Below are 26,373 nucleotides of genomic sequence, written 5' to 3' on the forward strand. Positions count from 1 at the left end.
CTGTGACTAGAATAGAAACACCGCATGGAAAAATTGCCATGACGATGTAAACAGGAAATTTTTTTATAAAGTCATAATAAGGAAAACTGAAATGAAATATAATAGTATGTGATTACTATGAATAATTTTTTTTAAAAAAGAAGTTTGCATATCTGGATAATTAGAAAGATAGTAGTGTGTTGCAAAATATGTTAATACATTAACTCTGAATTATATTCCAGAATTCTTTGAAGATAAGTGTATATTTTTTGTGTGTAATACTTTGGTCTATAATAGAAGGAAAGGCATTAAAAAGTTGTAGGTATATTTTAACTGAGAGCTGTTTTTAAATGTGTAAGCATCCACTAGTAATAAATGTTGAAACCTTCAAAATCAAGTTGAGTGTCTGCTTTTTATAGATGAAGGAGCTCATTCATCTGCTTGCCCACCTTTGTATGTGAGGTGAAGTGACAAATGCATGGATAGCTGTTGCCACTTCCAATCTTGAAAGTTGGTAGAGTCTTCTGGCGAAATTTTCATGGAAAAGCTTTTGAATCATGTGCAAACTACAAGGATAATATCAAACTTTTTATTCTTCTAGTGTTGGTGTATGAGGTCCATGTATACACGGGTGCTAAACTTGGTGCTGAAACAGATTCTAATGTTTACATCAACCTCTTTGGGACAAGAGGAGATGCTGGCAAAAGGAAGCTCCATAGATCTAAGAATAATAACGTAAAATTTCGACATGGACAGGTGAAGTAAAAACGATGCTTCTTCTGATCAATAAGAGTAAATTATGGCTGGCAAACTGTTTCTTCAAGTGTAAATATATTTTTATTTACAAATTTTATTCACTTAGTTTACCATTTTCTCATGTATTTTATTAACTCAAAATTACAGAGTTACATCATATTTTTATCTGCTGGATCAATCATTTAATGAGAGCATTAGATAGTATAATTTGAATACTCTTGGTTAATTATATTGTACATATAGATAAAATGGTAACAATAACATTTTTGTTCTCCTGAATAGATCACTGTGAATTTTAGAATTAGGTTCTAAATCCTTATTCCCAAGTATGCTTTCCAGTCTTGGTGAGGCAGATAGGGCTAAAAAATGTAATGTAGAGATGACCAAATAATTCTTTGCAATCGATCATTGTGTCATGCCACAGGAATTGAGTGCTGTCTCTGTGGAGTAATTCTAAGGTGTAATTCACCTTAGAGAGTTTTAAAAGATCCTCACTGACTGGCAGGACCAATATAAGACACCTTTATTCGTTCTAAAAAATAAAAAAAAACCCTATTCTAGGGGTTTAGTCAAAGCAATAGCTGTGTTCAAGACCTTTATCATTTTCCTTGTATGGTTCCACAGATGGATATTTTCTGCATAAAGGCTGTCTCACTGGGAGACTTGGAGAAAGTTCTGATTAGCCATGATGGAGCTGGTCCAGGTAGGATTTAACTTCCTAGAGACCAATCTGTTTTCAAGTCCTTTTTAAACACAATGTACTTCATTTATATTGCATCCTTCATACAAAATGTGACAGAAGGTCTTGCAGTGATAAAAAGTCTTCCCGCACACTGTGATGGGATGGTGAAAAACAATGATAACGGACAGCAAAAAGGACATGAGTTTAATGTCAAATACTGTCATTCCACTCTGTTTTTAAGTTTATTTATAAGAAAGCACTATTTATTTGCATATAGAAAACTCATGAAAACGTTGCTCATGCAAGTAAAATAATCCTTCATTAGGAAAGAGTGAAGACTGGCAGAACAGAATGAAAGATATTCAGCACCTGCTTTACTACCAAACAAATTTTGAGTAGCTATAGCACGATGTCCCTGCTGTTTTGGACAATGGTAGAAGATCTGGTTATTTATTTGATTTGTGAAATTCAATGCGGAGCTGCACTAGTGAGTGACATTGCATTCAGCTTGTAGGTTTTTCAGAAAAAAGGAGAATTTTGTGATGAGATGCATTTTTGGTACAGGCCCTTGAGGTGTACATCTCTGGAATGATGTCAATGAAGAGAAAGCTAGCTAGATAGCACTGAAGATGTAAATACTGCAAATATGTTTGCAGATTAGTAGCTAGGAAGAAGCTAAGTGAAGAGAAGGATTTTTAAAGCAGTTCAGGGCCACACTGTTACCGGATTAGAAAAGCACTTTTACCCTACTCTGTTCTGAAATGGCCCCAGGCAACACCCATCTTGCTGACTGTCTGTACTGTCTAAGGCTCTGAGCAGACTTGTGACTATTACAGAAGTAGCTTTATTAGTGCAGCCTTGGTATGGGGTGTCAGCTTGATTCTTGTATCTTTGTAGTTCTCTAGAGTTTGCTGCCTTCAGCAATATGGATGATTGCATACCTGAGAGTTTCATGTCCTGGTAGGCCAAGACATAACACAGAAGGCAGTGTGGTGGAGCCTACCTTCACTCTTTTCCCCAAGACACTGTACCATGCTTTCTTCTCTCATCTCTCCTTTAATAGGCAGCATAGCTGTATCACAGGATCAGCATTACAAATCTGCAACCGGACTCAGCTATCTTAATCTGCTCTTTGACAATGGAGTTCAAATTCTGTGTTTTTTGGAGGATTATCTAAATAGGACAATGGATTGAATTCTATCTATAACAAAATTTATGCCTTTGTAATTAAGATGATTGTTCATTTTACTCAGAACAGGCAGATCTCACAGACCTCTTTTGAACTGTATCCAAAACTAGCCCCAGAGGAGCCTGGCCTGAGGTGACCAGGGGAATTGAGAGATGGAAAAGGATGGTGAGTCAGGAGAGAGGCCATCAAGAGACCCAATCTTTTGGGGTTTTAGAGGAAGGAAAGAGGGTTCCTTTAGAGTTGGGGCTGCCCTTTTTTCTAATTATATCACTTGCCTGACTGATATGGCAGAAGGTCTTTAGTCTTGATTTGGAGACTGTCTTGAAAGGATCATGGAACATATGCTTTCTTTGGGAGTCCTAGACTGTAGGGCACAGTTTTTCTCCTACAGCCACTGTGAATGAGGAAAGAAATGGAATTTTGCCATAGATACCAGGGTTTTGGCATTGGGCAGGTGTGAGTCACTAGATGGTATGTCTTATCTGCTGAAAGAACCTTCTCCTTCACAGAAACCTTCCACACATACCTGTACATTTACACGAGCAGCACCTTTCATCTTTTTTGGCCTGTTTCAAAGTGACCTGTCTGATGGCAAATCTTGGCCAGGCTAGTAGATTCCTTCCAATGAAAGCACATCTGAGGTATAGGAGGGTGGCAGAAGAAGCTTGCAGAGTGTCCTAATGTGCCCTGGGCCTGAAGTCTTGAAGGGGAAATGCCATTTTACTCCATGCACTGCCTGGGCAAGCTCTCCCTATGGGACAGAGACTGCTGTATTCTAGGGACTTACAGACTCAGATGCAGCCAGGGAAGCAGAGCATGAGAAGAAATAGAACAGTTGTCTGCTTCTGACCAAAACATCCCTCATGATGTTTTGCTACAACGTGCTGATAAATCATCATATGAGTCAGGCAAAACCTCGTAAGCAATATGACAAGTTGTGAGTGGTGTAGACATAGTGAGAACAGGGTATTTGAAAAGGGCTTCGCAGGAGAACTGTACCAGTCTCTAGGATGGCTACTGGAAGTGATCTAAGAGATCACCATGGATGTGGCAGTGGTTACTGCTGTTAGGGAGAGGATGAGTTCAGTAGCCCAACAGAAGTGAGGCTGCACAGCTCCATGCCTGCTGATCCCACTAGTTAACAAGGCTGAGTATGTGTTCCCAGTAGGCAAACACACAAACACGTTTATAAAACACATATCTATATGCACGTGGCTGGCCATTCAAATCAACACAGGAATTCAGCACATGCACATACACAAACAGGAACAATGGCTTTATCCTGTTACACTCTCCAGCTGATCAGAATGACAGTCCATTAATGACAAATATATGCATATATATACAGTATGCGTGTATAAGGCCTCCAGTAGCTGGCCTTAGACACTCAGTCAGTTGCTGGCCCTGGATCCTTGGGTCCTCAGTTTTCCCAGTTACTGGCACCTAGACATACAAAGCCCCTCCAAGGCTGCAGTCCCACTCCATTTGCAAATGACAGCAGTAGTCTTAATGATTTGTTAATTAATATTCTTGTATATATAATAATAACTTCATTCACCAAGGATCAAAATTCCCATCTTTCACACAGATCTCTGTTAACTGCATAAACTGATTTAACCCAACATCCTTGTGCCTGATCACAAGGAATCAAAAGATGTAGGCTGGGATGTGAATGGTGTTGGCAGTTCACAGATGTATGCATATACTTGTCTCCAAGGAAAAAAACCCTACCCCTCTTAAAATTAAAACAGAGTAAGGCAGAGAAGAATTAACATTGTACCTCTTGCAAGAGACACAGAATAATAAAACTTCCATTCTGTTAATATATCTTATTTATTTAGCTAAACTCTGTTTTAATATGACCTGTGTTTCTGCTGGAAAAAGATAATCTTGGCTTTTTTCTTTAAATTTATTTAAAAAAAGAGCATTATTTCTCATGATACACTTTTGTCATTTCAACACAGGCAATGGATGGTTTCTGGATAAGATTGTCATCAAACATAAAGAAAGAAGGGAAGATCAGGAGGTTGTATTTCCTTGTAATAGGTATGTCATACATGGAGAAAAATAATTTGTTACATTGCCGTCAACCTGAGGGAAAAATTGCAGAACAAGCATGTGCAAACAACCTAGATGTATGAGCAATGCTCCAGAGTTTTTCAATATACAAGGGATGCAAAATTTTGCCATTGAAGACAAAGAACAAAGTTGCTGTATTGGTATAGGAGGGGGTCATAGCCTAATGCAAAGAATCCCCAAACCGAATGTTGCATAGGATGAAAGGTGCAGTGATCTTTTTTTAATCTAAATTATTCAAAGACCACATGAAAATAAATGAGCTTTCAGTTCTCAATCTTTTCAGAGGTATTATGTGTAAAGATCTGGTCAGTTTCTCTTTCTCGATCACTGAAAACCTTGTATACATACTGGAAATCTTTGGAAAGATCTTCAACTTTTCTCCTAAAGGAGAGCTACAATATTTTATTTCATTTAGTAAATCACTACTTGTCTGTCTTACTAGGTCTAGAATTTTGCTACCATGGGTAGAATTCAAAAATGCTCAACTCTCTCAGTTACAGCAATTACTAAACAGCCTATTCTTCCAAATTCTCTTATCATCTGAGACAACCGCAACCTGAACTTTTAGCAGTCATTGGGTTGAATCATACAGCTATAAAAAAAAATAAAATAAGCCAATAGATTAAAGATTTGTGTGTGTTATTTATATATAAGTATATTTAATACAAGAGAAATAATTTGAAGAATTGTAATTTGGATCCATATAATTATATTCTGTAGTATGCGGTTTCCAGAATTTATGAGTTTGGGTTACGTGCCTGAAATAGTTTTCATGTTATTTTGGAAACTGTGCCTTAAAGTCTTGAAAATCTTTAGGGGTTCAGTAAAGACAGCTCTCCTTCTCTAGGTATCCTACCTGTTTACAAAAAAACTATTGAGATATAAAATGATCATTTACTCCTCTCAGAACTATTATTCCGATGATTGGGTTTCTGGTTTAGTTTTCTTTTTTGGCTATTAGGCTTTTTAATTGGTTTGGTGTGCATTAAATATGGTTATTGGAAGAGTAGGTGAATGAGAGAATTGTTTCCTTAATTTCAAGGAGATTTTATGATACTCCTCTAAAGGGTGGGATACTTAATAAAGACACTGGGCTCTCTAGAAAACTGCCTTGTCAAAAGGAAATTGTTAAACTCTTAGAAAAAGATTAGAGACATTATATATAGAACTAGAGGAGTTCTGTCATTGTTTGCCTGCAGTATATGTGTGCTGCCAATATGTCAAAGTTTGCTTTCTGTTTTTAGAAACTGCTAGTGATCTTTCGTTTCTTAGGAGAGAATGAGGAGATAGGTCACAAAAGTTAATCAGGCTATTCATTGCAACAATAGTTGAAATACAGTGGAGTTCAGACTTCATGCATAAGAGATTTATTCATAGTGTTTTGTTACATACAGGAAGTGAAATATATTATGGAATCTTGGGTTTAAACAAATGCAACATCAACATGGATTCAATAGAATAGAAGCTGATAGTGTGCACGTATTTATTTTTAAATAAGTGAGATTGTTAAAGGCTGTATACGGTTGTATCAGCAAGGGAGATCAACTGAAGGTGTATGGATGTATGTTTGTAGTGAAATGATATTGCAGGAAAGCCCCTTAAATTCATCAGTATAAAAGAAAAGGAAAGTAAAAAGAGAAGTTCAGTTAAATGCTGCAGACCTACAGAAGCTTTAGAAACTTCCAGACCTGCAGGTGTTATATATAATTTCAAGTACAATGAATATAACTAACCACTGCAGGTTATATAACCTCCCCAAATGTACAGTTAAGGCTCTGATCTTGTAAATACTTAGTATTTCATATAATGTACTTTATATAGTACTATAGTACTTCATATAGCTACCATGAAAATTCCTATTTGCCTGGAGCAGAGTGAGCCAAATTCTCCTAATATGAATAAGGCTGACTATGATGAATGTATAAAAGAAAATTTGATCTAGGAAGTAGTTTCAAGGCATAATTTGATAAAAAAGTATAGAAAAATACTATTGGTGTGAGACGGTAATTGTCAGATTACTTGTAATTTACTGATAATTTTTATTATTATTTTTGTTTTTGCAATGAAAGATGGTTGGATGAATATCAAGATGATGGGAAAACTGAGAGGGAGCTAATTGCCAATAGTAAGTATTTTGTTAAAGAAAATCTGTGTTATAATAATATAGTATATACTTAATGCCTAGTTATTATTAAAGAATCCTTCTGAATAAGATCATAACTTAAGAAGAAAAGTGATAATAAAGTTTGCTCATATATTTTTTTTTCCCATTCATATTTTAGAGGATGGCAGTTCAATGAAGGCATTCCTTAAAGGTAGGAGTTGTTTTCTACACTATTGTTTTTGCTGTTTGAATTTAACCTGCAAATCAGTATTAAATGATGAGTATGTGAGCAAGTGACCTCATTGTATATGTAAACTATCAACTGTGAGAGCAAATGAAAATAATTTGGCTAGCAATAGTCTACAGAAAGGACTAGGCCTTTATAAGTAATTGAGAAAAGCATGCTGCTCATAAACCGTTTCTGGGTTTCTTCATATTTCTACTATTCTGTCCTGAAATCAGCCAGGAATTTCTCTGAGAAAACATTCAAGTGTTGTTTTGTTTATCCCAATGTCACTGTCATTTAATACACGGGGACGGGTCCCTTAGCAAACATCAACAAGTTGAAAAATGTGTTGTGAAGTGTCAGTGGAAGCATTTTCTGGTCAAAATCCATGCGGGTATTCCCAAAGTAGCCAGAAATAATGCAGGCTTAAACTCCAAATCTGTTAGTGAAGCTAAATGTAGTATATGCATTCAGTTGACTAAATCTGTTTGAATTAATAAAAATATTTTCACAAAAAATTACACACCCAGCTTTCTGGTTTTATGCCTACAAAGACAGCATCATCACTGTAATAACAGTAGTACCTCCCAAGTGTTAAAATTTGAGATACCATCTCTGTGTTTCTCCCTAACCAGAAAAGAGAAACAGACTGACACAAGTATCTTTATGAACATTTAACTGTAAACGTGAATTCTGTGCAACTGTGTCTTGGAACTGTATGGAAGAAACTAAAGTAAAAAAAGTAACATTTACATTTGTCTGAGAACAGTGACTTGCCTACTGTAGGATGAGTCCTGATCTCTCAATCTAATTCCAGTTTCAATGAAAATTAAATCATTTGCATTCAATCAAACAGTTTAGCCAACAGCTTTATTGCTCCATGGCAACATAACTTTGACAAAAGGAGACTGATTAACTCAGGTAAGTAAAGGCTTTCCCACAGAGAAATTTGATTTTCACAAGAGTGACTTGGAATTGAATTCTGCATTCTGCTAAGCGCACAGTTCAGAGATGCAGCCATAACATCTATTTCACCTTATGTTCAGAAAATAGACTATATTTTACTACTAATCTGAGGTTTTTCCAGTGCAGCTTTATTCTTTATTATGCTATAATAAGCAGGCACAGATGCACAGACTGCTAGAACCTGTGCATGTCAAGAACAGTTAGACATAATATATTGATTATGAGGGGAAAGGAGTGGCTTATTCTTAATCAGTTTGTAAAACGTTCACACTGTTAAGATGTCCAGGAAGACCCAAAGAGTGTGTGATGATTTCTTAGGCCAAAATCGGAGGTTCTGAATAATGAAGGTATAAAGGAGAAGAACATTTTTAGGACGTATTCTGCCAATTAGCTATGCATCAGCTTAGCCTGAATTGCTCTTTAGCCATCTTTTCTTTACCCAGGGGCTCATTGCAGTGAGGAACTGAGATAGGTGAGAGATTGTGCTTTTATGCCTTATGTAAAAAAGATGATGAGCAGGACTGATTTCAGGATTGTTCACAGTTTAATTTGTGTTGTCGTACTGGTTATCTCATACACCTTGCATGTGAAAAGACTGACTTTTATAGGAAGTTAACAATCACAAGAGGTTTGGAAAGGTGCCTTGTACTCAGTTCTGTGTCAATCCATCATGACACAGTACCAGGGTTAGAGCTGATAAGAGAAAATTCCAGAGATGCGGAGTCTTGGAAGAAAAAGTAATTGCCTTAAATTCTCCCAGCAGCTGTAGCAGTGAAGATTTCACATGGTAAAGCAGATAGTAGCGATAAACAGTCCCATTCACAGTGGAAGTGAAAACTTTCCATATAACATACACTTACTGAATAGCAAGCAGTAGTGTTGATGTTAGGGAGCCCGTGTTTTATGCGTTCATGTGTCATATTCTATATGAGCTGCAGTCTGCAAGTGGGCTTCAGAGAAAGTCATAAAAAGCTGATTGGAATAATTCAGTGTTATTTTGGTGGTTTTCAGGGTAAGATCAATGTGCTTAGGTCAGGTCTAAAGCAAAGGTTACAAAACAAAACACTTTATAAGTCACTCTGAATGTCAGAAATCTTACCGTCTTTGGATAAGGCTAGTTACCTGTTCAACCACCTAGCCAAACAAGAGAGTTTGAAAGTCATCATTGCTAAGCAGGTTACCTGAGGGCTCCTGGTCCTTCTTCAGCCAGGCTGGCATTATGCCAGCTTTAATGAAGCATAAATCCTAGATCCCTGTGAATACTACTGTTAGCTATGGATTCTGCCAAAATGCAGTGTGCCCATATCAAGTTTTCTCAGCAACCTTTCTACATCTGTAGATTACAGAGAAGCTTTGGAAAATCAGGCATAGAAATAGATTTGTTGTATTCTCTTGATTCCACCTTGTATGTTTGATGCAAGATAAAAAGACAAGGCATATTGCCCTGGTAGAGAAGGCAGGTAGCTGCTCTCAGCTCTCAAATTATGAAGTTTTGAGGGAGAATGGGGCTTTATGTCACTCTCTAATAGTTTCCTACATTTTAGGGAAATTTTACTACTTTGTCCTTCTATTTTCTCTATTTCTTTTCCTTTTCTGCCTCAAAATAGGTGGAGTATCATAACGGCACATTGTAAAGAATTTTCTCTCAAAGCAAGGAGACAAGACATAGTATATTCCAATGTTGTCCACGCTGAATTCAGTTAAAAGGAGCTGGGTTCCAGTAATGTAATTCCTGTGGGGTGCTCTGTGGTATTGTGGGCTTTTGTGGGTAGTGAATAAAATATGGTTCATGATGACCAAAGTTCAGTTAAGAGTTATTTCTAGGTTAGCTCTTGTGTTGTGCACGGTTGTTGGTATTAAGGTGTATAAAAAGTTCATAAAAAAAGAGAAAATATTCAGTAAGTTCTCCCATGACTTATTTTGTTTTTAAATTATTCCCTACCTTGCAAGTACTTGCTAATGGAGTGAGAATAATCACAGAATCTCCAAATTGTAAATGGATTGGTCCTGCTTCTAAAGAGCAATGACAGTATATATTGCCAGGTGGAGGCTGAATTTCCTAAGAAAATAAAATAAGCAGACCGACTGCTCTGCCTCAAGGCAACACAAATTTCTACAATCTCCAGGAAGTAAGCAACCTGTTTCTACATCTAGCAAAGTGAGAATGTTCAGTAGTATCAGGGAAAAGTCTCATTTTTAATGTAGCCATGCATATGAAACACAGAAGACAACCTACTCAAGTGCAGCTATCTGATTTCCAGAACCTCAGAATATCCTGAAAAGAGATATAGAAATCACTGAACACAACAGGTATTTGGCATCAGTTTCCTGTCTGGTGTAGCCATCCTTATCAAGTAGCTGTCTAAGTGAATATAATATTAGACGAAAGATTTTTCTCTTATTCTGGCATGAGCAGGTTAAATGAATTTGCTGAACTGAGAAAAAACGCAGTCAGTCTGGGTTAGCTCAGTTACCAAATTGTAGAAGCATTAAAAGTAAATGTAGGAGAACAAGCAGTCACAGATGCTAAGAGGCCTTAAATCTGTTAACCACTGATTTATTTCCTGGAAAACTCCCAACTGGTGTCTTAGCCTTTCTTCTGAAATAATAATTACAAACACAATCATGGATATTAATTAAAATAAATCAGCTTGCCTGAAGTACATTCTCTAAACATGCTGCCTCTTTGAGCAAGGAACAGGCAGTTATGCATCCATGCTTTCTCTTAACCTGGGGCTTGCTCTCTCCTGAAGGAGAGGGATATTACAAAGAGGAAAAACAAGCTCACCTGGGAAACACAGTAATGCAAAATTATCTTAATTTCCTCTCTGCTGTGTTCCTGGGACAGCCTTCAAAATGGGGCATGGTTGGAGAGGATAAGAGGTTCAGGGCTATACTAGGAGTCTTTGTAAAAATTTGAAGCTGCTCATAAACCCCTCGGAGTGCTCAGGAGTAGCAGAAGCTCAAACGATGCTTGACTTCACCAAGTGTGATACCCTGAGGGGTACCACATGCCAACCTGGCACAAGGAGATAAAATTCAAAGCTGGCACATATATCAAACAACAAAAGATCCTCATTAGGCAAAGTGTGGATCTTCCACATACTACATCTGACTCATTCCTGGAGATGACCTCAAAAAAAGAGTTCAGATGGAAGGATCCTTTCAGCTAGTGTGTTACTCAGCAGACTGACTGTGAGATGTGTATTGCCTGCTGTTTTATGGCTGAGCCCAGAAGAGTCAGGGAACAGTCATATGTAATACAGAAACAGCTTCTATAGTAAGGGGAAAACCAGAATTAGATAAAGAAAACTGTGAAAAACAGGGGAAAATTATAAATCAAGAAAGCCAGACCAGGTTTTCACCCAGTCTCCATCTCCAAGCAGGTGGAGGAAAGCAAAAGGTATGAAAAAAGAACACGGTACTCTAAGAAAAAGAATCACATCCAATTTTTTTTTGAACTAAACTATTCTAAAATTTATTTTGTCAACACATTGCATTGTAGGCTTACACTCAATCATGAAATAGTTCTCTTTTATATTAATCCCATTAGCAAATTATCATATTATCACACTATTGGTCACAGTCTAAACATAGGCTTTTGATATTCTTCCACTGTTACGTTCCTTTTGCCATGCAGGATCAAGTGTCTTTTCTACAAATAATTAAGTTGAATTCAGCGGAAGACTTACTTTCAAGCAGTTTGGTAATTTTCTAATCTATACTGTCAATCTAAGACACAGGATTATTTCCACACCTGAAATGGTTCTCTGTAGCTTCCCGGTTGCATTCGGGACTTCAAACTTTGTTATGAGTACAGGTCACCTACCAAAAAGGAATCTCTGAAAGGCCCAAGTCATGATCTGAGGCCAGTGCAAACACCTCTTTGAAGTTCCCTACATTTTGCATTCAACCCTAATGAATGATCTGATCTGACAAAGGAGCAAACTGAACATGAAGCTTAGAAAAATCTGAGAAAATAGGTTTAAGTTTCTTTGTTTAACTTGTGTAATAGCCAGCAGTTCTTACAAATGGATCACGTACAAGTCTTTCAGAGTGTTAGATTTCTTTTTCATGTTACATATGAACACTTTAAGAACTGAAATTTAATAAATGAATTACTGCAATTAAAGCAACTGATTTGTTATAAAAATGCAAAAACCTAGCCTAATTATCCTTTTCCTGCTTCCTTGGTGTTAATTTTTGCTTGTGTACTCACTTCAACAGTTGTATTTAGCAAGTCTTATTGAAGTTATATTTATCTTCAAGAGAAGGAATGATAGTATATTTTTATAAGGCGTGGTGTAAGTTCATAGTCATCTTTAAATTCACTGTTGTAATAATAACAAAAACATCCATTACTCCCTGTCACTGATATTAAAAATGTGATGTTTTTATTTTGTTTAGCAAAACAGTGGAGAGTGCAGGTTAAAACAGATGGAGATTCCCCAGAGCCACAAGAGTGTAAAAGGACCCTTGTGATTTATGGCTCAAAGGGCAAAAGTGATGAGCTTCTGCTTTCTCCACAAAACCCAGGATATGTGTGCTTTCTACCCAGAGCAACAGATGAATTCATTGTAAGTCATAAATGTACAGTGCTACACAGAGCTTATCATGACATTCCTCTCTAGCCAAAAGATAGATATATATATATATATATGGAATGCTAGTTTGGCTGGTACAAATGACATATTTATTTACAAAGATGGAATGATATAACTTTAGATCTTGGGTTGTCTTCTGCTGGTAGTCCTGTTCTACTACAGCCATCTGCAGTGTTCTCTGAATTTTCAGTGCCTTCAAGGGTATGTATCATGGAGAAAAATGGTCTCTTTTGTGTAATTTACTGCATCCAGCAGCTCATCTTGCATTTTTTCTAATTCTCTAAAGATTCCTGAGTTGCAGTTTATACAAAAGGCAATATAAAATTTATTAGCAAATGCAGAAAATTAAGGATTGGGCAGTATTCCCAGAGGACATAACTTGGATTTTCTTTCCTTTATTTCAGTCTCTGTAAAGCAGTCTCCACTCTCCCCCAAAGTAGTTCCATCTCTCAGGACAGCAGGCGGAGGATTTTTCTGGATAATCATAAATCACAGGAGAATGCATTCACGCATATCAAAGTGCGATGAACCCTGAAGCAATAGCATATACATGCCAGTATTAAAATCAACCCTAACACAGACCTGACTACCTGTACATCTGACACACATCTTGCTGCTTTGAGAGGTTTCATCTGAGACATCTTTTTAATGTTCAAATTCTGTCCTGGCTTTCTAGGCTGTCACTGCAAATTCTGTTGGTTGGCATGATGTGTAGCTTCTAGCCAGTTAGATGAGAGAAACCGTTTGCAATTCAAGACAGTTTTATAAAGCTCAGAAATACTACTCAGTGGCTGCAATAAACATTCTGAAAACAATGGCAAAAATACATTTAGAAAATGTTGTCAAAGCTTCATCATAATGACCTGATCCAAGCTGAATTTTTAATTTAAATAACAAGCTAAAGCAATTTAGGAACTTTACGAGGAGTAAATGAGAAGAGAAGTGGCACTTGTTAAAGACAAGAAAGCAGTTGCTTACCAGAAAACAGACAGGAAACACACCAAGCAACAAAAGGACCTTCCTAAGCCATTGACATAAAAGGAAAATGTCAATAGAAACAGAATCAATGTATGGAGCAACCACACCAGATGGCTGAATTTTGGCAAACATCATTCTATAAAGCAGACCTCTGCTATATCAAATTTGGCAGTAATTTCCCAAATGGCATGTATTCCTTGTTCGGATTGCCTAATTTCAATGACTGAGTACCATGCTAGGAGAAATTAGTATTGTTATGTGTCAGCCGTGGTTGTTCCTCATAGTCTACTATCCCAGGCACCATAGTACCATATCCATTGTACTGGGCTTCCACCCCAATGGCTTTCTAGATGATTGTTCATATTTTGGATTGTCTTTGGGTTAGTGCCTTAACTTTTTGTGTCCTTGTTCTTGTTGCTTTGTATGAGGAAATTAATACTATTTGAACATTGCTTACTGTGCATGAAATTTTTTCTTTTTGCCACATTGCTTACAGTGTTTTACAGTTTTTGTGGTGTTCTAAGAAAATCAGAATAGGGGGTCTGATATAAAGGAGCATTTGAAGTTTCATGGATATCTCCATAAATATCTTCATATATTCTCTAGGTCGTTCAGCTAATAAAGGCAGTTTCTTCTTACTCTCCCTTTCTTTGTTCTTACTGAGGTTATTCAGAAGAATGCAGAAGCTTTGCTCATGTTTTCACACTGTAGCAGCAGGCTGAAGGCATGAGCATGATATCACAAGGATGACAACCTGTGAATTCAGCTTTCCAACAAGCAGGAGTAAATGAACTTTTAAACCCCCTCAAGATCCTGATCCTAGACAAATGTCCTTAGTAATATAGTGCAGTAAAAAAAACAACAGGCTATGTGCTATAAGCAGCTCACATTGTTTTGAAACAGTAAACTTAATTTTGATCTGAGAGAGACATTTATTGCACACTGAGGACAGGGAGGCATGTAAATTCCTGATTTTCCAGGTGCTCACGCAAATGTATGCACAGATGTGTATCGTATTCAGAATGATTATCTGATCCAAAATTTTTCTAACCAACTCTTATGAAAGAACAGGTGTAGTTTAATTGCATGTAGCAAGCGTAAAGAACAAATTGTTAAAAGAGATAAAATAGCAGCATGCTATCAGGTACAGTTGTTGGGTTTCAGTGGTCTCAAGCATCTGTAGTACAGTGGGTGAGCTGCTTAAATAAGAATAAATTTAATTAGAACACCTTAGTTCTAATAAATAAATCAAGAAATAAGTGATGTGTCAATGTTATTGAATCTGCTGAGTGTTCTAGCATTGAAGATAGCATGGCAAGAAACCATGCCATCTCCAATGAACAAACACATTAAAAAATAACTGGGAAAATGAAAGTTAACTGACATTGCAGTATGAGATGATGCTCCAAACAACAAGTAGCATGATTTCTGGCGTTCCTGACAGAAAGCTGTTCAGCTGAATTTTAGGATGCTTTGACCACACCTTTCTAACTAGAATCATTCATGCTTTTTTTTTTTTTTTTAACACGGAAGTGATAAAGAATTTAATTTAAATGTGCACCCAAAAAGTAAATTTTACAAAGCTTTACTTATGTTAGGCATGATGTCTTTGGAGAAGCCCTGCGTGAGTCAAAAAGGAAAAGATTTAAACTCTTATGAAATTTTCTAATCATCTTCATCAGTTACCTGTCTCTGAGAGCTTCAAAACCCCAGTGGCTTTGCCAGAGCATCCTCTTGATTATAAGAGCTGTGGTCCTTCAATCATGTAATAGAAAAAATATTGTGTTTAGTATATGACAAATGCCATCCAACTCAGCTAAGATTTCAAGTATTGAGTACTACATAAAACTGCTCAGAAGAAATAAATGTAGAAAAATTAATTAGGAAATTATAATAATGAATAAAAAATGAAGTAAAGTGTCCTCTTGCAAATATTTTGCAAATTTAAACCCAGGATATTCACTGGATGTATACTTTGTGATGGATTATTTGTCTGTCTGTGCTTTGAAAGTCATGTTACATCAATTAATAGGCATCGATGGAGAGAAAAGCCAATTATGGGGTCAGAGATAGGATATCGTATTCCAAAGGGAAACTGATCGTATTAAATAGCTCAAAAAAGGATTACAAGAATGATGTAATGGCAATGATCTGTTACAGTGGTGGAGCTGAACAGAAAGGTTAATGGCCAGAGCTGTGGGGGGAAAAACAAACCCATGAAAAGGGGGGAAATATCTAATACACTGAATTGAAAATAGTTGGTGTTTAATTCCATGGATCATGGACAGTATGATTACTAGTGCTTGCTGGTTCAAAGGCAGTCATGGAATTAATTGAAATCGTGATTCTAGAAACAAAAGGGAAAATGGTGGCTTTTAAATAGCCTGTCATGTAGTCTGAAATTATTTTCTTATATATTTCATCTGTGCATTGCCTACAAGGATTATAACACATGTCTTTATGACAATTTAGATGCCCAGAGAATTGCAAATTTGTGTAGCAGAAGACAAAGTAAAATGTGAGGTACAGCTTGCCCTGTCATATAAAAATAATCTAGTTCTGTAATGTTGCAACTCCAAACCAGAGAGTTCCTCCATTTTTGGAATAAGTTGTGCATGGCATTTATAGTAGCTGTGTGATACAATCATGGGGTCCATCTGCAAGAAAGAAAATCTGCAGGCAGTAATTCTACAAGTCACTAGTCTGATTCTGGAAGAGAAGCAGCAGTGATTTGCTTGTGAAGGAACCATAGTTTAGATGGGTGAAGAACCTGTGCTTTCTCCTGTCAATAAACCCAAATAATTCCCATTAAGTTTAGTATGAGATGAATGCATATTTCAGAAGGAATCAGACCACTTAGTCCACCATATCTAATGATATAGCTAATGGTATCCTTTGCAACATATGCAGCATGAATGAAAAACTCTTGACATGAAATTACCTTTTCATGGCACAATGGTGGAGACCAAGTTAGGAATCTGTGAGAATGTGTTAGATCCAGGATAGATCTCCCTCCAATATCTATCCAAGTTTGATCTCCCTCACATGTGCACTGTAGTCTGGGACAACCTTAAGATCTGTATGCACGATGGTATACAGACAGGCAGGGCAGGCTAGGCTTAACAAGAGGACAAGTCTGGTGCCCTCTTCTTCAGTCTAAAGCTACTACTGCGTGGCTGTTGTGGGTACTGTGGAGCTGAGAGATTCACTGCAGCCTCAGAGCTATTATATAGACAGTGGGAAGTATTTACTCCCTGGTCTTTAAAGAACAATACCTTAAATCTTGAAATATTGTAGGAGTGGCATGGCAACCAAGGTAGCTGATACTTCGCTACATGTATGTGTCCACTGTGCAAAGGCACGTGAACTAGCTTTAAGCAAGCTAGGTCAGCAGTGAAGGGCTGTCAAGTGCAGAGCTCTGTTGAGAAGCAGAATAAATTAATCTATTAGGAGCTCTGTATTCTGTCTCAGGAGCCAGTCTGCTAGTGATGCTGCTGGTCCCAAAGCATGATTGTCTAGGACTAACTTCAGTTTCTTGCTGTGATGCTACTGGGTGCACAAAAGATTTATTTCCTGGCAACAGTCACCAAAGCTTATGTATGACTGGTCTGGGGGAAAAACAAAAGCAATATGAGAGAAAAACAAGGTCACTGGCAACATTTTCTGTTTTGAACCTTCTTAGAAATAATTGTTACCTTTTTATTTCTGTCTTGTTTCATTTGAAAATCACTTCCCATCTTGTCTTTCTTGCAGTTGCCCAGTGAAAGGCTGCAGCACTCCACTTCCTGGTGTTCAGAAGACTTTTGATGCAGTGGTTAATGTCAGGCAGATCATTAGTGCTTGATACAGTTTGATCATCCCAGTTCCCACAGTCCTAGGTTGGATAGTTTAACCAGATCTCACAGAAGTCCACAATCATCAACCAGATATTGAATTTCCCATATGTAGTATGGGAACAGGGCTCTGTTGTTCTACAGTTATTTCAGTAACATTAATGATTTACTTTCATGCCGAAATATACCTTCTCTTTTCCAAATAATTGGTTATAAAGTAATTTCTTGTTCTAAATACAATAATTTTGCAAATGAGAATTTAGTTAAAACTTTCTAGGCTCATAATAATTATCATTAATTTTAATACCTCACTTGACTGCTGATATCAGAACCTTTAACTGTAAGTTAATGCTCTGTTCATCCAGTAGGGTCAAAGCTTTACATGTTACCTTTTGTCTAAAGAGCTTAAGTGCACAGATGTTACTAATTTTAACCTTGACTCACCCTAATGGTAGAGTATCATGTTTACAATACTAAAGGAAAATAAGGAAGACAATCTCATCCATTATCATACCATGAAAAGAGAAGGATTGATTCTGTCACCACACTTATTCCAGCTTTTCTGTTAGTTAATGTTAAGTTTAGGAATTCTACACAGCAATTTGGGAAAATGTCTGTAAGTGAACCAGCCCTGACAGTACTCTCCTCCTCATGATATTTGTTGCAGGTTGAGACTGGAGATCTGGGAGATGTATACAAGATTCGGGTCAGCTGTGATGATGTGCCAGGCTTTGAGGGTTGGCATTTGAAGTCTTTTCACTTAGAAGAGCTACATACAAAACAAGAACTGAACTTTGACTGTAACTGCTGGCTCTCTCTTAACAGAGAAGATAAGGAGCTGGTGAAAGAATTCCCTTCAGTCAATGCGGACCAGAAAACTTTACCAGGTAAAAACACTGAGAAGATATAAACAATGTAAACTAACCTCTTGAAAAGAAGTAAGTCCCACAGATATAATATAGCGCTTTGTCTGGATTTGATATCTTCAGTGTCTCTATTGCAACTGTCTTCATAATGCACTGCAAAAATGCTGACCACTTAAGAAATTTTAATTTTCCAGTTAAGTTGCATATTGGGTTTCACAGCTGCTAAATCTGCTGTATGATTTGAAGTGTGCAAAAATGAACAATATAATTACACTTTTTAAAGATAAAGCACATGTTCAAAGCCATGGAAATGATTTGTGGTAGAGTTACTATTGAGGTGCTTAGCTTACAATAGCTTTAGCTACTAACACAAGTATCAGAAATAAACATTGTACAAAAAAGTTTTTTATTTGTCTTTCCCTAAGGACTATTTTTTGACATGCTGAGAGTTTCAGAGTATATTCAGATATAAACTTGGAATATGAAGACCTATAGGAGTACTGCATTTGTTCAGAAAAGTTAACAGTTACACATGAGATAAAAGTAATTAGAGACGTAACTTCTTTTCTAAACTACAGTTCCAGAAGTTCTAGTCCCTGAATACCTCAAATGTATTCAAGACCTTAAAAGAAACTATAGCATTACATTAGTTAAATGTTAACTCAGCAGGGCTGTACATTAAAAATGACATTTGAAAAATTTTGGTTGTTCTTTTTGTATGACTGTGAATATATATGCAATTTAATGATCTTCTCAGAAGAAAATCCAATCTGACTGTGTAGAAGTGCATTCGTACAGGAGCACTATTGAGGCAAAAAGTTTAGAGCTCCTGTCATGCCCATTAAATTAATAAGTGCATTTTGTAAATTTTTCTACCTATATGTCATGTCGTGCATCCAGATGTTATACTACATCTGTCTCTGATATTCTAATTTGCATAAACTTTGCATAGTGTCTTATTCTTTGACCTGCGATAGTTATTATCTACTGCAGAAATAATTCAGTTTCTAACAGTCCCTGAACAAACTCAGATGAGATCTTATTTTCCAGATCTTGCACACTAAAACAGAATTGGGCAGAATTTGTCTAGATTTTAGCAGCTTTAAGCTACATAAGTCTGAATTGTCCAGGTCCAATTTCCTTTGAATTTCTAAGGAAATTAATGGAAAATCTTAGTTGAGCTTAGCATGAAGAGATCAGATGCATACAATGACCTGACCATTTCAATCACTGTGTAGCAGATTTTTTGCTAGCTGCATAAATAAAAACAAGCAGTAGTCTTACTAAATACTCTGTATTGCTGTTTTCTTTTAAGTACACCTTGCACTTAATCAGCTTTACGTAAACTTTTTTTTTTTTTTGTACAGTCTATAAGTATGTTGTCTCTGTACATATTGGCGACTGCTGGGGAGCAGAAACTTTTGCAGATGTTTATATCACTCTCTATGGCAAAAGAGGGGACACAGGTGTGAGGAAACTTCATACATCTTTAGCAAAAGGAAGAAAATTTCAAAGGAATAAGGTAATGGCACAAAAAAGCTGTCTTACATGTGCAGGGGTTAGAACTGTATTAAGTGTCACTTAATGCCTGCTCAGAATATATCTTGCTACAGATGGGCAATAATTTGGAAACAGATATTTTCTTCCAGATATTCACAGTAGACCAATGCCAGTGTTATTTCCTTACTGTACAAGAACATCCCCAAGTGACAATAAAGGCTCCACATGAGCACATAGAAAGCAGATTACTGGGGAGAACTGTTGTAATCATGTTTCTTACTTCTTCTGTCCAAATATAAGACAGCACAGGTAACAGAGAATTAAAAGTCAGTGATTAGAAGTAAGTTACAGAAATTGCTCTGAGACTTTTGCAATCAGTGATGTTTCTGCAACCATGATCCCACATGAAGCGCTAACTCAATGTCTAGTCAGTAAATTTAGACAAGAGACAAGAATTCCACTTAGAGAAGAGAATGCACATAAAAACTGTTTCTAGATGACCAATAACAGTAGAATTCTTCCCTTGTTTATTAGGTTTTCCTATGAGAGGTTCACTCACTGAACACTGAAGTTTGAAAAAGCTCACTACCAAGATGTACATTGTCAAGGAGAGTCTTAGATTTCTGTGAAATTATTTCATTAGACAATTACCACAGCACTTGGTAGGGTAAAAGTGAAATCAGTAACAAACTGAGAGAATTTCTAAATTTCATTTCTGTGTCTTCCTCAGGGCTATGTCTAGATACAGAAGATAGCACTCTACAATAATTATTTTAATTTACCTTCATGCACAGAATTGTTTCCTAAAATGTCTTAATTAAAAAAGTTAATGATTTCTTCTTGTAGTCTGCTGTTGTGTCCTGACTATTGTTAGAAAAAAAAAAAATCAATATTTTGCCATATGAAGGTACTTTTCATATTAGTAGCAGAAAATCTACTTCTCCAATATTTTAATTTAAAAAGTATCAGGGACAACACATAGGACTTTGGCAAGTACTACATTCTTTAGAGATCAGTTTGCTAATATATTTTTTTTTGATTGCCTTGACATCTGGTTTAGTAAATTCCTGTTGTAATTGAATTAATCCCAGACATTGCTGCTTAAACTCCAATTGTTCATAACCTTGTTGACCATCAGGTCCATCTGACCCTAGACTGCGTCATATACAGAACACCTCACTTACAAAACAAACAAGAATTTAGTGGGGCATATAATTTATTTCTCTGAATTTCACATTTTTCCTTATTGTTTCTGTTGTCCCTATTCTCATCCACTGATGCTTGTATTTACTTCTCTTTTGTCTTACTCTACCTTCTCCATTCTGCTTCCCTTCTCATCTCTCATCTTCTGCTCAAATTGTTCTCCACCTTCATCTTAACTTCCTCCCTTCTATTGCTTACTCTTTTCTTCATTTGTTATTTCCACAATTATTTTCATTTTGTAAGAAAAACAGAAAGACAGGCTTTTCTGACTATTAGAAAAGAATTCAGGACCTATCTTGGAGTGGACACGCTCTTTTTAGATTTTTAACTTTTCTTTAGGACTATTAATGTATACCTAGGTTTGTATGATAAATTTTAGAAACTAGAAGAAGTACTCCACAAGATAGAAATTTGATTAGAAGCAAAATCTTGTCATAACTGTTTGACTGTCAGAAAGTTAATGTGTGTCAGTGGTTCTCAACCTGTGGTCTGCGGACCCCTGGGGGGCCGCAATGTCATCACAGGGGGGTCTGCGAAGGTTTAAAGCAGAGGTAGGGAACATTCAACCCGGAAACATTTGGTCTGGCCCGTGGCAAGCACTTTGCCTTCTTTATCCACAGCCCCCTCCTCTCATACTCAAGCCCCGCCACACCTGCCCTGATGCACTAGTATATTTGGTGCTAGTATGGTTGGTGGGACCCACTTTAACTAGGCGGTTTTTCTCTTAAAGACAATTTCTTAACCCTGTTTAGGGCCACAACGGGGCTGAAGTCTGTTCCTCCAAGTGGCAGCCCTGGACCCATAAAAAAAAATATATGGTGACTGAACACAGACAAACAAGGGGGTAGGTGAGAAGAATTGTAAAAATTGATCATCAAATTTTAATGTAAAAATTGGCATCAAATTTTCAGGTAACACATTAAAATACCATAAAACGGGCCATTTGAGCAAGAAGAGTGTGATTGTTATTATTTTTATTTCATATGGAATCATTGCAATAAAGATATTATAATATGAGTATGTGCATTAACAGATTAACTTATTTCCCCTTCTCTCCAGGTCTGAAGACCCTTCATGAGAAAATTGAAATAAATATTTGATGCAGTCTAGTGCTTTAAATCTTGAATTAGGTCTTGGTGGTCCTTGGCCACAAAAGGTAGTTAAAGGGGGTCTGTGGTGAAGGAAAGGTTGAGAACTCCTGATGTATATGCATTATAATGTAATATGAAATGATTGATGAAATGATCCATATTGTCTAAAGATCAAATGAAATTATAATGCATCATTAATGATGAATGTGAGACTCAATGTTAGGTATAATCAGCATGTGCTTTCTCAGATTCAGAGGGGAGATGTTATGTTAATTATTACAAAAAAACAGGCACAAATTTTAAATCCTCAGCTGAATCCAGGACTACATTTTCCCTAAAGTTCAAGCATGTTCGGGTCCAAACTCTGTTGTTTTTTTCAGGTGGATTTGTTTTTGGTGGAAGCTGTTTCTCTAAGTCATTTGCAAAAAGTGGTCATAAGACATGATGGAGAAGGCTATGGGGCTGGGATGTACCTCAAGATGGTAACAGTCAAGGAATCACAAGACTCAGACAAAGAATGGGTCTTCCCATTGTGGAACTGGCTTGATACTCATCTGGGATTATGTGAGACTGTTTGTGAGATTGTGACAGTGGGTAAGCTCTTCTGTAAAACTGGCCTGTCTGTTTATATGCATTTTTTAAAATTTAGCTACAGCTCTTTCAGATTTCTATAGTATCTTTCTTTTATTGAAAATGTGAATTTTGAGTTTGATCTTACTGTTATAGCAAAACCACATCTGGTAAGGTCAAAGTTAATAAAATTCCATCTTGTAAATGTGTTGTGTATGGAACACTTGCCTTCCAAATTAAATACAGCACATTGCAATAAAAGGTTTAAAGCAGATTAGAGTTTGGGTTGTGTGCCTCATGGGGATGAATAGCTTAAGTTTTATGCACCACTTTGCAGGTATCTTAGGATCTCATTTGAAATCCAGAGAAAAGTTACTTTAGTGAGATAAGCCTAGTCTTTACCTGTACCACAGTACAAAGTAACAGTTCTGCTATGCTCAGCTTCTGCTCATTTCAAGCCTACTACACCACAATTTGTGCAAATCTAAACCTGGATGTATTTGGCAAAAGAACAATTACAGTAAGACCTTTAGTCATTTAGAACTAGTAGAAAATATTCCTTCCTTCAAACCTGTGAAAGCAATTCCATGTAAAGTAAATGAGCTACAAAAGTTTGTCCAGAGGGAGTAAGACAGCTTAAAAACATAAGGTGCCCACAATAGATATGCAGGTATTCAGTTATGTGGTTTTTTTCTGAGCTGTAGAAAGTACATTTTGCTGAGCTGTTCCTTTCCATTATATCATTTTCATTTCCCGTAGAATGGTTAAAACAGAATGAAAATGAAGGATAACAGCAATTAATGAAGAAAAAGAGAGGAAAATAGTAATATTGATCTTCTAAGGATCTGGCAAATATTTCTGCGTGTTTATTATAGGTTTACCTGTCAGTCTTGCACTATTACCTAGCAATATAATGTGTGCTGTAAGATCTAGTTACAAGTAGAGTTCATTAGTATCATTCATTTTGCATTAGGTGCCTACATGCCACAGATGGCTGGTGGTTCTAAATGATAAATTGGTTTTAGTAACATTGATTGCTTTTTAAAGAACAATTAATTAGGCCTCTAAAAGGTGACTGTATGTTCTCTTAGCAATTACTTCCAAACATGACAAGGAAAATACCTTGGCATCAAGAAAATACCTCTGAAACTAAATTTTAAACACAGAAAGAACATTAAGCTGTTAAATCTTGGCAAAAAGTATAATAAAGGTATTGATGTGTTATTCTTAGTGAACTGTTGCTATAGATACATCATCATCTGCAAATAGAGCGTTGTTTGTCTACCATAAAGGCTACAGTCCTGCTGTATTATAACATTCTCTTGTGCTGTCATCTTTCCTCTTTCTCTCTGATAATTTTTAAAGGCAGAAGACTGACTTCCAGTCCTAAACTGCTTGAAATCAACATGAAGTCATCAGGTGTCTGGATAATGGACATAACTGGATCTGACTTGAACAATGAAGAGGATCCAATATACCTTTCTTTTATCTTCTACGGCAACCTGAGTTGCAAAAAGTTGCCACTTGAAGTTACAGGAAAAGCAATTCAGATCAAAGTACTTCAACCTTTCTTTATTGAAAGAAAAGCCTAAGAATCATGTAGCTGATAAGCCATTTAATTCTGAGATAAATTGTTTCTTTAAACTAAACTACCAAATTGGTTTTTAAGTCCCCTGTGTAGTTTGGCATAGGTCACCATTTTTGTTTCTAGGTGGTAACACTGTCACTTGAACAATGGTTTTTGAATGAGCAGATTCTCCCGATGTCTCATACTGAGAATGCTTAAGTGAGCGAATTGTTCCCTTGGTGCATATCACAGTATATACTGTGCTGCAGGTACTGATTTACAGGTTTTGTTGATCTTACAAAATTAAGTCATTTGTAAACATACAATATGCCATGGGATACTATAGCTTTTGGGGCTGATGATGAAGAAGGAAGAATAATAAATGAGATGAAACTTGCAGAAAGTTCATTTTTCTCTTTCATGTAAATTATTCTTCCCTACCAGCACGTTTCTCCTGGCTAAGTGCCTTTTCTTGCATGGTTTCTTTCTTTCTTTTTTTTTTTTTTTTTGTTTTTTTGCCTGTCATTATCACTTTCTTCTTCCTCTTGATCAGCTTCTTTTTATGCACAGGTTTTCTCCTTCTTTATTCAGTTCTTTTGCCCTTCCATCATTTGTCTTCACTTCCTCCTATTACCCATTATTAACAAGCATCTGAGGTCCACTTTCATTGAATCGTAGTCTGCTTCTTTTCCCAACGCTCTTACTTTCCTCTTGTAGCTAGAATTCCTTCCCAGTGCCAATGCTGTGTTACTCCTATGCTGTTTCTGTTTTGCTTTTCATGAAAGACCAGTTCAGTAGAATTTGGAACTGACCTGAAGGTAAACACTGTAGACACCTCCTGTTGGCTCAGGAAATCCCTGAGACACAAAGTGCTGGAAGCTAGGACCATATTCAAGGGAAGTGTGACTACTACTTGTCCTGTTCTTGTACTGCTTGTTCCATCCTTCTGTTGTCCTTTGTGGGTTTTGAGGAAATGGTTGATCTCTGAGAAAAAACTGAAACTTTTAACCTTGATTGGTTCCTCAGCCTTAGTTTTAACCTTGATCGGTTCATCCTGCAGCTCCAGAAACAAATATAAGGCAGGACTGAGGGAATGGGAGCAAGTGGGCAGACAGGGAAGTGGGAACTTCACAAGCCAGCTTTACATCCAAGAACTATGTCCATAAAGTCACATCCTGAAAGATGTTTCTTCAGGATTGACTGCTGGAACTGCAGAAGCAGGTAACAAGAAAAAAATCAGGAAAAAAAAAAAAAAGGGTGTGTGTGTGTGTGAAGAGAGCCCTGGCAAAAAGCCCAAAGAGTGAGTGAAAATGTTAGTTTTTATTTTCGGGTTCATCAGAAAGCAGTCTTGGAGTTATGAATGTAGAAACTGTTTCTTGGTTCTTCTTACTACTAGCCAGGTAAATTGCACTTAATGATTGAGCTAAAGAAATATTTGTCTGTTTTTTCATGTTCCTCTTTTCTTTAATGAAAGAGAAAATAAACAGACTAGCCTAGGTCATAAGCATGATGCAAAATGATGAGTACCCAGAAGGTTTTCCTAAGTTATTTCCAGAACCTCTGGTAAATATAAACAGTATGAAACTGGAAGTGCCTTGTCAGAGGAAAGGCTGAAGTCAGGTCACATGCACTTCTATCAGCTGGGCAGCATTTGAAATGAAAGAGCAGGGGAAAATATGAGAAGGAGACAACAGGAAAAGGAAAAGACAACTTCTGATTTTTCCCTTCTTTTTCCCTTACAGGGAAAAATTATTGGTTGAAAAACAATAATTATAGTTATCTAAGGCCTCCTCTACTTTCAGTTACTCAAGCAATGGTATGTCATAGAGATGCTGTACTATCCCCAGTAGAACTGGAAGATTTCTTCTCAATCATGAATGCAAGAAGATTTTAATGGACAGCTTCTATATGAAAACATGATGTAGGGTAAAGATGGAGGATCTCTTGGATGTTTCCTCAAAATCAGATTAATTCTCCTTTAAATTTATAGTTAATTGCACCATTTTTATATTGTGATTTGTAAGAAATATTTCTAATAGTGTTGAATTTTTAAAAAATTGACTAAAGCTTCTGTGCCTGCAAATAGTCTGCTGAATCAGTGTATTATATATGAACACTGTGCCTTGTTCTGTGTACAAATTTCAGCAGTGACTGCCATCACTTGTTCCTTGATATCAAAC

At 36.7% G+C, this 26,373-nt stretch overlaps 1 protein-coding gene across 1 annotated transcript in view; it reads left to right on the top strand.

Annotated features, from left to right (window-relative positions):
• The window catches only part of RP1 (RP1 axonemal microtubule associated), a 179,564-nt gene that overhangs the window by 88,267 nt on the left and 64,924 nt on the right, over nt 1–26,373 (top strand). The window contains exons 26-35 of the mRNA XM_074881345.1: nt 581–735; nt 1,360–1,438; nt 4,571–4,652; nt 6,755–6,810; nt 6,968–7,000; nt 12,389–12,558; nt 18,064–18,283; nt 19,630–19,784; nt 22,437–22,650; nt 23,992–24,182. Coding sequence (XP_074737446.1) covers nt 581–735; nt 1,360–1,438; nt 4,571–4,652; nt 6,755–6,810; nt 6,968–7,000; nt 12,389–12,558; nt 18,064–18,283; nt 19,630–19,784; nt 22,437–22,650; nt 23,992–24,182 — 1,355 coding nt within the window. The remainder of the gene's footprint in view (nt 1–580; nt 736–1,359; nt 1,439–4,570; nt 4,653–6,754; nt 6,811–6,967; nt 7,001–12,388; nt 12,559–18,063; nt 18,284–19,629; nt 19,785–22,436; nt 22,651–23,991; nt 24,183–26,373) is intronic.

This window comes from Strix uralensis, chromosome 1 (assembly GCF_047716275.1).
Source record: "Strix uralensis isolate ZFMK-TIS-50842 chromosome 1, bStrUra1, whole genome shotgun sequence".
NCBI lineage: Eukaryota > Metazoa > Chordata > Aves > Strigiformes > Strigidae > Strix > Strix uralensis.